The 12,307-nt window shown below is 39.0% G+C and overlaps 1 protein-coding gene across 7 annotated transcripts in view; it reads right to left on the reverse strand.

Moving 5' to 3' along the window:
- TECPR2 (tectonin beta-propeller repeat containing 2) overlaps positions 1-12,307 on the reverse strand; it is a 43,199-nt gene that overhangs the window by 23,218 nt on the left and 7,674 nt on the right. For 6 of the 7 annotated variants that reach the window (XR_010028256.1, XR_010028253.1, XR_010028254.1 and 3 more), the window contains 8 exons: positions 11,917-12,074; positions 10,516-10,828; positions 9,579-9,711; positions 7,841-8,305; positions 6,238-7,235; positions 4,721-4,904; positions 2,753-2,926; positions 440-620 (listed from right to left, as the gene is read on the reverse strand). Coding sequence is in view for 3 of the 7 variants with exons in the window: in XM_063159927.1 (XP_063015997.1) it covers positions 440-620; positions 2,753-2,926; positions 4,721-4,904; positions 6,238-7,235; positions 7,841-8,305; positions 9,579-9,711; positions 10,516-10,828; positions 11,917-12,074 (2,606 nt within the window). In the remaining 4 variants the exon portion in view is untranslated. The remainder of the gene's footprint in view (positions 1-439; positions 621-2,752; positions 2,927-4,720; positions 4,905-6,237; positions 7,236-7,840; positions 8,306-9,578; positions 9,712-10,515; positions 10,829-11,916; positions 12,075-12,307) is intronic. The other variant, XM_063159929.1, reaches the window with a different exon arrangement.

Below are 12,307 nucleotides of genomic sequence, written 5' to 3' on the forward strand. Positions count from 1 at the left end.
TCAGGTAAAAAGAAAAAAAAAAAAAAGAAAAAAAAAACTCTCAAAAAACTGGAGAGCTCCTTAAAACCATTAAGCCACAGATTAAAGAAGGAATATTTAATAGAAAATCACATTGACAGACATCATAAAGATATTTTAAAATTTTTTCTCACTCTTTAAACCTGCTTCTGTTTGTGACAATTCCTTTCATTACATAGCAGCGATGGATGGATGGATGGATGGATGGATGGATGGATGGATGGATGGATGGATGGATGGATGGATGGATGGATGGATGGATGGAAAGAAGTATACACAGACAGACAGCTAAAATAATTATATCCACACACAGTGGTATATAGACACAGGAGCTCAGGCAATACTTTTCCAACCATCAGGGAGCTCCAGCACAATCATTTGTGTCACTCAGGCTACGGGCAGCACTCCCAGCAGCGATTACCTGACAATGTCGCTCTTCCAGTGCTCGCCCTCGGGGCAGAAGCTGCGCACTCCCTCGCGGTAGAGCAGGGCGCGCTGCTCGCTCAGAGCCCACACCACGTTGTTCCTGGACGTGACCTGTGACAGTGGATAAGGGCAGTCAACCTTTACTGCTCGGGCACAAGGACGATCCACACTCAGGCCTAGAAATCAGAAAATGAGGATTGCTTTATAAACTTCGGCTATTTGCAACAAAAAGGAAAGAGAGAAAGCAACTCAATCAAAGAAAATGAGGAAGGCAATCTCCTTGAAATGCTAACATTTGTCATTTGATCACAATTTCCTTGAGTGACCGCTCTTTCTGTAAACTACTAATAATTTCCTCTAAAAAATAAGACACTATACATCCTTCAACACCCTGCACAGTGCATGTCCAGTGCTGTCATTTCTGTTCCTTTTCTCCCTCTAGTGTCAGCACCAGGAATCTCCATTTATAAAACCTCTACTAGAGGTGACAGAAGAGTCAAAGAAAAAGCCAGTAATGGAAGAACTTTTGCCCAAAACATGCCAGGGAGAGAAGCAACCTGATGTGAGTAGTGACAGCAGAGCAATTATAAAAGAGCATGCCACAGTGTGTAGTACTGAAAGGAACAGAGAGGTTCTGGTAGATTTACAGGCAGTTTGCACACATTTCTACAGCTAATCTACAGGAACATGTCTTCTTTACAATTACACTGAAGCTTGATTTACACACACGAAACTACATGTGAAACATCTCAGGAGACACAGCTTTTGTTTCATCTCCTCACACTGCCAAAATCAGTATGAACAGACTCGTGTATAATATATTCTAGACTAACAAGAACACTCATTTCTAAACCTCTGAGCACACACTTTTGTTATAAATGTTACACAAGACAGTGAAGGGGATGAAAAGCTCCTGGAGCAATAATTTTCACTGGCTGCCTCTCATTAGGAAGACTGATATACTGAGAATTTATTTTTTGCATCAAAAGACAAATCTGGAAGCCTAAGAACAGCAGAATGTAAGCTGATGTAATCAAACCAATCTCTCAAAGGGAAGAAAAATATTGATTTAAACCTCCACAGGGCCCTGTATGATTAGCATCCAAAATTTACTCTCCATCACCCCTATCCATGCCTGTTGGCAGTATGCATGTGACCACAGGCAGACCACTTGATTAGTCTGGGACTACTACACTTAACTAAAAAAAAAAAAAAAAAAATTAATACAGTGTCTTTGAAACGGTGATGTGTACTTAAAAAGTTTTCTTAATCATAAAGAATTTTTGCGTTGTGCTACAGTAACTAAACATAAAAGGGAAATTACCAGAGTGCCAAAACTAAAGGAAAGGTAAATAAGAGTTTTGGTAGCCACTCAGACATGGTGCCCTGTCTGTGTATGTCTTATACAGCTTGTCCTTAACCCAGGCCTCCTCTTCATTCACCAGTAATTCCTTCATCATGTTATTGTAATTTTTCCTTAGTAACTCTGTGTAAGCCTCACATGCCCGAGAGTCCTTGGTACTTTTCTCCCTTAATTCTAAAACTAACACTACCATCCTTCATCCAAGCTGCTTGCATTTAGCCTGAATACTGTTTGCATAACACCTTCCAAATACATCCTCTTCTATTCACTGAAGAACTTAAAACTAAGGCCACCACTTCAAAGTTGCCACTACAAAACCCCTTTGTCCAGTTTGTGCCTCACTGACATGCAGGAAGAAGGCAGCTGCAATTCCTGCTCCACAGCCCATTCTGTTCCCCCATGGCTTTGCTTTCTTGTCACACAGAACACATACCACTTGGCTATATTCCCAAAGCACCTCACCATCTTCTGTCTCAGAATACCTTCCTGCCATTATCAGGTGGTAACTCTTACCTTCTAGAGATCTGTGCTTTCCAAAACACAAACCATCTACTTTTCCCTATTCTGCCCACTTAAGGCTGAGTTGTTTCAGTGCACCATACCACTTTCAAAGCAAGGGTACTATTTTGATATTTTCCATAGTCCCCTTCCATCTCATATCCATCCATCCCTCCATCCATCTCATATCTTCCCCATGCCATAAATTCCCCGTACTGTATGTACTCTACTTGGCATACACAAAACAAGTGGCCATGAACTGGCTTTTCCACTCTCCTAATTACACCAAATCTCACATCTGTTTCCAAGTGTTTCTCAAGATAAAAAGGTTTCCTTATGTCCTGGCTGTGGATAAAAGTTTATAGCAAATTGCCATCATCCCACAGACTTGAAATCTAATAATCTCAGCCCACAAAAATTCAAAGAGCCTGCAATTAATTCAGGTACCTGTTTGCAGATACAGATCTCCATTTGTTCTGATAATCCAGGCAGTGTCATCACTTAGAGCTACAAATACAGCCTGGGGTAAAGCCTCATACCAGTGCCTTTTTCCTTTTATAGTTACTTTTCCACAAGCAAAAGCTTTGTTAGTCTTCTGTTCAATTTTCCAGAGAAGAGTCCCTGCAAGAGAAGCAAAGAAAGAACATAATAGCACTCAGCAATTACTGCAGCAGCCACAGGTGATGTGTCCCAGCTACACCTAAACTAACAGGAGGGGAAAAGCAAATCAAAAGCACTAAACAAAAATGCAAGTTCAAAAAGCCCTTACAATTTTTTTTTTAAAGCAAGACCAGACCAGTAACTGACTTCTAATATATAATAATATCTTAAAAAAAGAAAACCAAATGTAGCTCCAAACTTAACTGCTGGCTTTACCAGAAGAGTACACTGTCATAATAATTTCCTTTGAATGATTCCACAAAGTTGCATTTAATTCCATTTTGACATGCTGTGGTTAACCTGCTCCTGGCATTAACACATCCATGGCAAACTGGGGATGCTAGAAACTTCCACAGATTCCATGAAAAGCTGAGTGAATTGAAGGATAAGAAATGCAGAGGAACAACCTTTTTGCCCAGGCAGCCTGAGCCACCATCAACTGCACCCTGAAACTACCACAGTCAAATCTGACACATGCCCAAGCCTTTCACTTTTCTGCAGGGACCCTGCAGGACCACTTTTAAGGGAAAGACACTGAGCTGGATGAGGCCACACTCTCACCTACTACAAGTACTCCCAAATTGTTTTGGCTATAGCTAAGCTCAGCGACAGATCAAACAGAATTTCTTTCTTAAAACAGATAGCAAGTCTTCCCCTACAGACAGAAGGGAAGACTGGCATGTGCTTTTAGAGATGACAGGGAAGAAAAGTAGTGGCAAGGCAGGACACAAGGAAATTAAAATGGCTGAGAAACTTTGTATTTTCACGCCAGTCCTGGAACAATCTGGAATGCCAAAAGTGACGCAAGTTTATAACCAAAACCTGCTTAATTTTAATCCAACATAATCCTCATTCACAACCATCCAGAACAAATGCATATGCAAATGTACTAAAACTTCAAAGTTTTTTTTCTTCAGCATTTAAAAAGAAATCAAATCAACCAACCCACACATACACAAAGCCAGTTCTACACTTACAAGAAAAAGAACTTTAAAATTGTGAATCACAGAATGGTTTGGGTGGGAAGGGATCTTAAAGATCATCTAGTTCCAACCCCTCTGCCAGAGCAGGGACACCTCTCACTTGACCAGATTGCTGAAGGCCTCATCCAGCCTGGCCTTGAACACTTCCAGGGATGGGGCATCCACAGTTTCTCTGGGCAACCTCTTCCTCTGCCTCACCACCCTCACAGTCAAGAACTTCTATAGCTCTGCAACAAAAATCAAGGTTTTGTATAGACAAGGAGCTCTTTCTTCTCTGCCTACCACTAAACTGCTACTTCTGAAGTTCACTTTAACCAGGCAAATAAATGCACGTTGAAAATCTCCCAAAATGCAATGTGAACCTGCTAGAAAGAGCCATTCAAACTAGAACATGGGATGCAGAGGTAGTGAAGATGCAGCCATATAATTGTGACTATTTAAAAAACAAACAAACAAAAAGAAATCCAAACCAACACACTACTTTTACATGAAACAACTAAGTTTCTGGAAGTAATTATTTGGAAAAAAAAACAAACAATAAATTCCTATGTGGAAATAACATATGCACTCAACTATACATGTAATCTCATAAAGATGACAAGTTACATATAATTAAATAATAAGTGATACTAAAAAACATCACCAAAAGCCAACAAAAAAAAAAAAAAAAAAAAAAAAACCACCAAAAAAAAAACCAAAAAAACAAAGAAAGTGCCCAAGTCTATCCAAGTTTTATATTTACAAGACAACAGTGCAGCAGCAGCCAACCTACCTGAGGGGGAAACTGCCACCTGCTGGACCCCATCCTCAAACTTCTGCCAGCGCAGGCCGGCCGCAGGAAGGGCGCTGCAGTACAGGCTGCCCCGGTAGTCCAGGCACCAAATGTATTTTTCTGAGACAACCAGGCTCAGGATGCCATAGCCAGGGCCAGAGTATCCCATCCAGCTCTCTGCAAACTAAAAACTGTAGAGTCAGAACAGTGTCAGGTGTCTTCCAAGTGCATAAGAAAATGAGTATATAAGAAGAGCGGCTCCCATGTTTTGATTTTAAAACATGGGAGTACTAAAGTACTTTAATCAATGAAGAAATTTGCCTTGTGTAAAATAAAACTACATCTGTCACAGCTCTCTAAGGCTGTATGTGCACAGTGAGACTGCTTAAACAACAGATTTAGAAAAAAAATAAACCCCTCCACCCTGTCATCCAGCTCCAAAGAAGGAACACATAGAAATGTACAGTCTGCCTGTAGTTCAGGAAATTATTCATTGTCTAGGAAGTGATGAGCAAAGGGAACAAAGCTGAAGGGCAGAGACAGCTGAATATCCAGCTCTGGTACTCTCTGTATGGTAGAGGAGCCACGTCTTGCACAAATCTGGTTTACAGCCTGCTCTCCTAAATTTTGATTGCCTGCATGAGGTGAACTCAAGAACTGCATACATCACCAGGGGAGGTTTCTGAACGTGACAGAGTGTAAGAATACCATAACCTGAAACAAAATCTTCTGCACTTTGGGCTGCAGTTGTTAGCAGATAGGACACCAACAACTTATAACTCAACCTTTATGAATTACTATTTGGTTGATCTCAATACAAGGCTGTTACAGATCTAAAAGAAACAATTCCCCCACCCTACAAAAACTGCATTTCCTTCTTAAGACTTCTGCTAAAAGTCACAGTGATTCTTTTGCAGATTTTACAATTAACTTTAGTACTTCTTTTCTACAGTATCTATGAGGATTACCCACAAATAACTATGAAAGAAAGAGGGATAACAGAAGAAGGAAACTGTCTACATTTTAAACAGTACTAACTACTGCTGGCTAGGGGGCAAAGACTAATCCTTATTCTGAGTATTTAGAGGTAAAATAATCCTTAGGCAGAAGCCAGCCATGTGAGATCATTAGCATTAATTCTTCATGAAGTCAGCTGAATTTGGGAACAGCATCATGCAGAATTTGGACTGCTGGAGAACCAAACAAGCAGCAGCCTTTGAGTGTGACTGAGTTTTACTGTTCACTCTAATGGATGGGTTTCTAACAGCATTTTTGTTGAGCTGGGAATAATACAGCCAGAACAGATTCTTTGCATTGCAAGCACACATCACCCATTTTGAAGTCAGATACATCACATTTTTTAGGAGTTATAACACATACTGTTGTATTTTACTTGTGTATTGAATCAACTTTAAAAAATTGCTCTTCTAGAGATATAAAGGACAGTAACTGCAGGAATGATTCTTTTTGCTTCTTTTTAAGGTTAAAGGTACTTTAATTAAACCAAAAAGAAATACCTGATCAGATTTTAACAGCACCATTTCATCTAGGCTTATCTTTGCTGCATCCTGTGCACCAGGCACAGCACCAACTTCAGGCATGCTGGTCTCTGAAGATGAATATGGTAATCCATGTCCATAAATATCCTCTTCATCACTTGAGGCAGATTTTTCAGTCCTACATTCATGAGTGTCTGCTACCCTTTCAGCAGTGCTAGTACTACATTTAGCTTTGATTGCACTTTCAAAATTCCACCCAGAAATGGAACAGTTATCTGAATGAACCTTGTCAGAGATGTCACACTGGAGTGCAGAAGGGTCTGACAGAGCACTGTGGATTAGAGAGAGAGGCTGTTGGTCTTCCTCACCAGTTTCATCACTTTCCTTTGGTGTCAGAGATGTCTGGACACCAAGTATACTGTCACATTCCAAAAACATCTGGTCTGTAAGGTCTGCATCTTCAGAAGATTTTTCAGTATCCCGCACCTTCATTTTATCCAAGTCTTCATCTATTTTGCACAATGTAGGAAAATCCTGCTCCTCCTCCTCCTGGCTCAGCTTTCCAGGAGAGCATTCACTGCTTGCAGAAACCACAGCACCACTACATTCACCACCAACACTGCTTGTCAAGTCTTTTGTGAGCATCAGAGGAGATGCAGATGTTAAAGGATCTATAACAGCTGAAGTACCCATGCCACTGTCACTGTTTGGAAGTTTCTGTAAATCAGCCACATCTCCATTTTCTTCATTAATTAGTGCATTTGCTAACTCAGGAGACTGCAGGACACTGAAAGTTTCTGAACCATTATCTTCTTGCAAGATTGTATGGGACTCCATGCTGAACATGCTTTCCTGATCTGGAGATCCAGTACTCAAATGATCAATGCTGCCACTCATTATGCTGGAAGTCATGGAAAAGGAGTCTGCATTCAAGGAATGTGGACTGTCACCAGAAAGCTGACGCTCATAAATGGGTGTGCCTTCCAGAGAGCTGTGGTTTCTCCTTGTCCCACTTTCTGTTATCACACACACACACATGAAAAAGAAGGAGAAAAGTAGTATTAATAAAATCTATTAAATCCCAGCGCCAAGCAAAAAATTAAAATATTTTCAGAACTGGAGGAAGAACAAAGCTAAATCTAAATTTTAACCATACTGATTTTTTTTCAACTTTAACATTAAATGATACATATAAAGCCAAAAAAAGTCTTAATACAGTAAACAAAATAACTGAATACTCACACTACTTCATGAAATAAAGAGGATGGCTAAGAAAGACACTGCCAAATATTCTGAATAGGATGAACACACATTACACAATTCCAACATAAAACTGGACACAGAGTCCACTGTGTGGTCCCATTAACAAATACATTAGAACTCAAAGCATGCTTACATAAAGCAAAACAAAAGAAATAAACTCCAAACAGATCGAAAAAGACTTCATCAATTTATCACTTTTAAAGGAGATTTTCATCTTAAACAGAAATGGCCCACCACAACCCCTCAGCCATTTCAGAGGCACAGCACCACAGTACACAGGAAGCCTGCTCAACACAGACTCTTCCATGAAATGGGCTCTCACAACGTGCAGTGTCAGGCAAAGTTCTGCTCCACCTACCCTGTTTCTTCTTTTTTTTCTTTTTCACCTTAATTGGCTTTACAATCAGTTCTTGGTCAAAATCTTCAGAGCTGATGGTGCTGAAGCGTTGTGAGGAAAGCTGACCTTCCCTCTGAGCTTCTGGAAGTTGCTCTGCACACAGCAGGAAGCTCGAGCCGCTGTCCACGGAGTTGAGAGAGCTGCTCCTGCTCCGGGATTCACTCACCACAGAGCAGCCCCTTCTCCTGCCTTCACTGCTCAAGTCTCCCACTCTTTCAAAGCTTTTCTCTGATAGTGTTGGAGTTTCCAGATCATCTTTCACTGAAGAAGTGGTGCCATTTTTATCACCAGTCACTGAAGGAGAAGTAACCATTTTTCTTTCTGTTTCCACTGAAGGGCTGGATGATACAGATGAAACTACTGATGATGGGGTCAGCAATTTAGGACTTGTATCTGTTAAAGGATTTGACAATTTTGAATTCACATCTGAAATTGTCCAAGAGAAAAATAAAAGTATAAATACTAGTTCAAGTATAAATACTAGCATCATGTGAGTATGGGCATAATTTCAGAGAGTATTGAATGAAAAGAATATTTATGAAAAAAAATTTCTAAGCTAACAACATTTAAAAATAAATACCTGTGCACAAACACACTATAAACTCCCTGCAAATTAATCTATGAGAAAGCACCTCCCCCGAGCCCTGTATCAAACTTCTATTAGCAAAATTCTGAATTTATGTTCCTGTCAAAAGAACAGTACAGGTCTGCAGCTTGGAAGATCCAATTCTATCACACACTGAAGTGCCATCCTATATCTTTAACCTCTTCATTCAAACATTCAGTGGCTTGAAAAAAAATCGAGGAAAATTACCAGATAAATCACTGCAGTGATTAGCAGAAAACACACTTCTAAAGGCTCCTTTCAAACTATACTTGAAAGCTCAAAATAAAATAATAAACAGTCTCTAGAAGTTTGTGAGTAAAGACCTGCCTAAATGACTAAAGCTATTGCCAATATGCAATGACAAGAAAGTTAAGTTCTCCAGCATTGAAAGAGACTCCATAGCACATTTATTAGTATTTTGCTAAAACAAAGCTAAGATGGAGTATTCAAATGCATTAGTAGTCCCTTTTAAAGAGTTCTAGTAACATAAATGTTTAACTCAGATGGCAACAAGTATGAAACAGCCAAATTATTTTGGGAATTTTAGTGAGCATTCTTTGGATTTATTTGCCAATTCTTTCTTTCTTTTTCATTGCTGGGAATGCTGAGATTTCCCCTGGAACGTGGTTGGTGACAGGTGGCACAGAATCAACGCATTCAGCTGTTGAGACTGATCTAAACCATGATCAGGAATCCAGACTGCTTCAGCATCATGGTTCAGAATGAGCTCCCAAATGCACAGATTAGAGATGCCTCGTTAGGCTAATGCTGATCCACTCTCCAAAAAGGCAAGCATATTTAATTTCTTAATGCCCCCATTCTCACTGCAGCCAAAAGAGAAGCTCAGATAAGCAGATAAAGCAGATCTCTAAATATAACCTATCAGAACAGATGAGTAACTCTACAGGACCTGCCAGGTTTTTGTAACAATCTGAAGGGATTTGCCTGAGGTTTGATGTGTTTCAGTTTTGTTGGTCTTGGGTTTTTGTTATTAAAAATGTACAATAGGCACCATGTTCCATGAGGTACACACTAATTTATGCATACTAAACTTACTGATTTCTACATAGTAAGCTTACTAATTATACAAACCTATTGATGACACTCCTTCAGGTCTATTTGAAATTCTTATAATGTCTCTATCTCCCTTTAAGAGAAAAATCTCATTGTTGGTACAGGACACAGACACAATATCACCATATCCTTCCAAGCCACCAATCAAAGCCTGTAAAGAGTCAGCAGAGAAAGAAATAATTGGCATTAGATTAAGAGAGTGTTTGCACAACATGGTACTCTTAACAAAAGCATTCTCTGGATTTTAATCAACATAAATAATAGAGGCTAAAGATTTTTGTCTTATCAAAAAAAAAGAAAACAGAAAAAAGAAACAGAAAAGAACTCTCTAATCATGATGCAGCTACATTTTTATACTATTTTAAATTCCACAGATCCATTCTTTGTCCAACTAAAGGCAACTAAATATAACAACTTAAGCAATATACAATTTGGTGGCAGAAGAGTGCCACAGTATGAATATTTAATATCATTTAGACAAAAATATACTAGCTTGTATCCACATTCATATGCGTTTTTAAGACAATAAAATAGCTAACACTACACTGTATACCAAATAAAAGGTAATACATCTTTTTTTCAGACACCAGCCGTGGTAGAAGAGAAGAATAAATAGTTCCAGGCACATTTTATAGGCCTAAAATATCTTTTTGCACTAATTCCTAGACTGTAGGTTTCTATATGTTTCACTAAGCATCAGAATTAATTATGATGTTAAAACCTTAACTGAAAGCTTTACATATATGCAATTTTCATAAACAACATACTGAGCTATTTGGCGAGTATATCATTGCAATGACAACTTGAGAAGGGACACAATAAATATTCTTTTTTTTTTGTTTTAAATAGGGATTTAAATCACAGCCATAGAATGTATAAGCAAAACAGATTCTCATGGCATAACATGAACAAAAACATGGAAGAAACAAAATATGCAACCACAAGATTTATCTACCTGGTTTACAGTGTCCAGTAAATAGATGCTGTATTCATTCCAGGTCAGCACCCATCCTTCTTGGAAAAAGCATGAGACAAGCCCGAGGTGTTTCTCTGGAGAGTTGTAACTTCCTCTGTCAGGTGGTTCTAAACGAGGATACAGTTCAAAAGTTTTTATTCCTCCAGCAAATACATCTTTCAATATGAATGTGGCCTGAACAGTCCCATGAACATCAGACTTCCACAGACGAAGCCCAGGTCTGGCAGCAAATAGTGTCAAGTCACTCTGTTTACACAGGCCAGGTATAAAACATGCTCCAAATTTGCCAGTGCTAAAATGCAAAAGAATTTATTTTAAAAGCTATATACTCAATTTTGAAACAATTTAAAAACTAAAGGCACAAATTCACAAATTATCAAAAGTCTTTGATTAAAATATCCAGTCAAACATCTGAAGTACAAATTTAGTTACAGTAAGACAAGAGCAGTAATTCCAAATAACAAGTCTCCCCTCAGCTTTGGATGTTAGACACTACATCAACAAAGCAAGTTCAATGACTCCTCCTAATAAGCTTCATAGCCTTAATGCCACTCTGTCCATCTCAAAAAGATCCTACTATGCACTCTTCCCTCCACCAGAATTTACAAAAAACAAGCAAAACACTACAAACTAATGCTGAGGAACTGGCAGCCTTTGCTTGCAAGAAGCACAGAACAGACCCCAGCTGTTAGACCCTTCATTTCACAGAAACACCATTGCTATCATCCAAGAAAACCCTTCCATATAAGATGGACCTTGGTATTCCTCCTACTATTCATAGCCCTGAAAGATACATCATAAACCATCTTTCAAGGGTAAATTTCCTCTCCTTAAGAGAAACAGTCAGTCACGCTGTTCCATGACCGGGTTCCCTCTTCCTTACTTGAGAGGGATTACATAAGAGGAGATGTCAAAGCCACAAAAGAGGTTCCCAGTCTTCAACTCAAATTTAAGTGCTTACTATACATTCTCCCTGTTAACTCACTTCAGTGTATAAGAAAAACAGGGATGATGACTTGGTTTTTGCATTAAATATTACATCACCCATTAGACAGATTTGATTACAATTGCTGCAAGTCACAGCGAACAAAGAGGGATTGCAGAGGAAGTTTGGCAGTGTTTCCAGTTTAAAAAATGAGAAAACATCTTAAATATTTTTGCCTAACAGTGCCTTGAGAACATGATCGTGACATACTTGCAACCACACACTTTCTAAATAGGTATAATTGTCATTGATGTTCGATCCCACACAGCTATGGTAACTAGCTTTTTATGAGCAGACTGCTGTGTTGTATTAATTTTACTGCCTAGATGACTCTGTCTGTAATTCACTTCCAAGAATTAATAGATAAGCCTGCATCAGGATTTTATGAGGGTTACTTTTTTCTGGGCTGTGTTCCAACTTGGTTGACGGATTTCTCTTCTGTGTAAAAAAGCAGAGTCCGCTGTAAAGTGGAGACAAGCAGCACCTTCTGGTTGTAATCCAACTGCACAATCGATGAGGGCTCTTCCAACACAAGGCTGGAGTTGCAAATACCCTGTCAAAGACAAACACACAATTCACAAGAGTCAAACCTTCCTAAAAATGCAAGGTGGTAACTAACAAAAAGCTTTTGAACAAGAAAACCAACAAAAAGCTTTTGAGCTGTTGTTCCATGAAACTCACTTAATGAATATAGACTTAACTTATGTAGGCAAGAGGAGAGTTAGATTGTGTGTGACACACAAATGTAGTTTCTCTTGGAATACTAGCTAATACATTGCTCTTGAA

This window comes from Melospiza melodia, chromosome 6, assembly GCF_035770615.1.
Source record: "Melospiza melodia melodia isolate bMelMel2 chromosome 6, bMelMel2.pri, whole genome shotgun sequence".
NCBI classification, from domain to species: Eukaryota; Metazoa; Chordata; class Aves; order Passeriformes; family Passerellidae; genus Melospiza; species Melospiza melodia.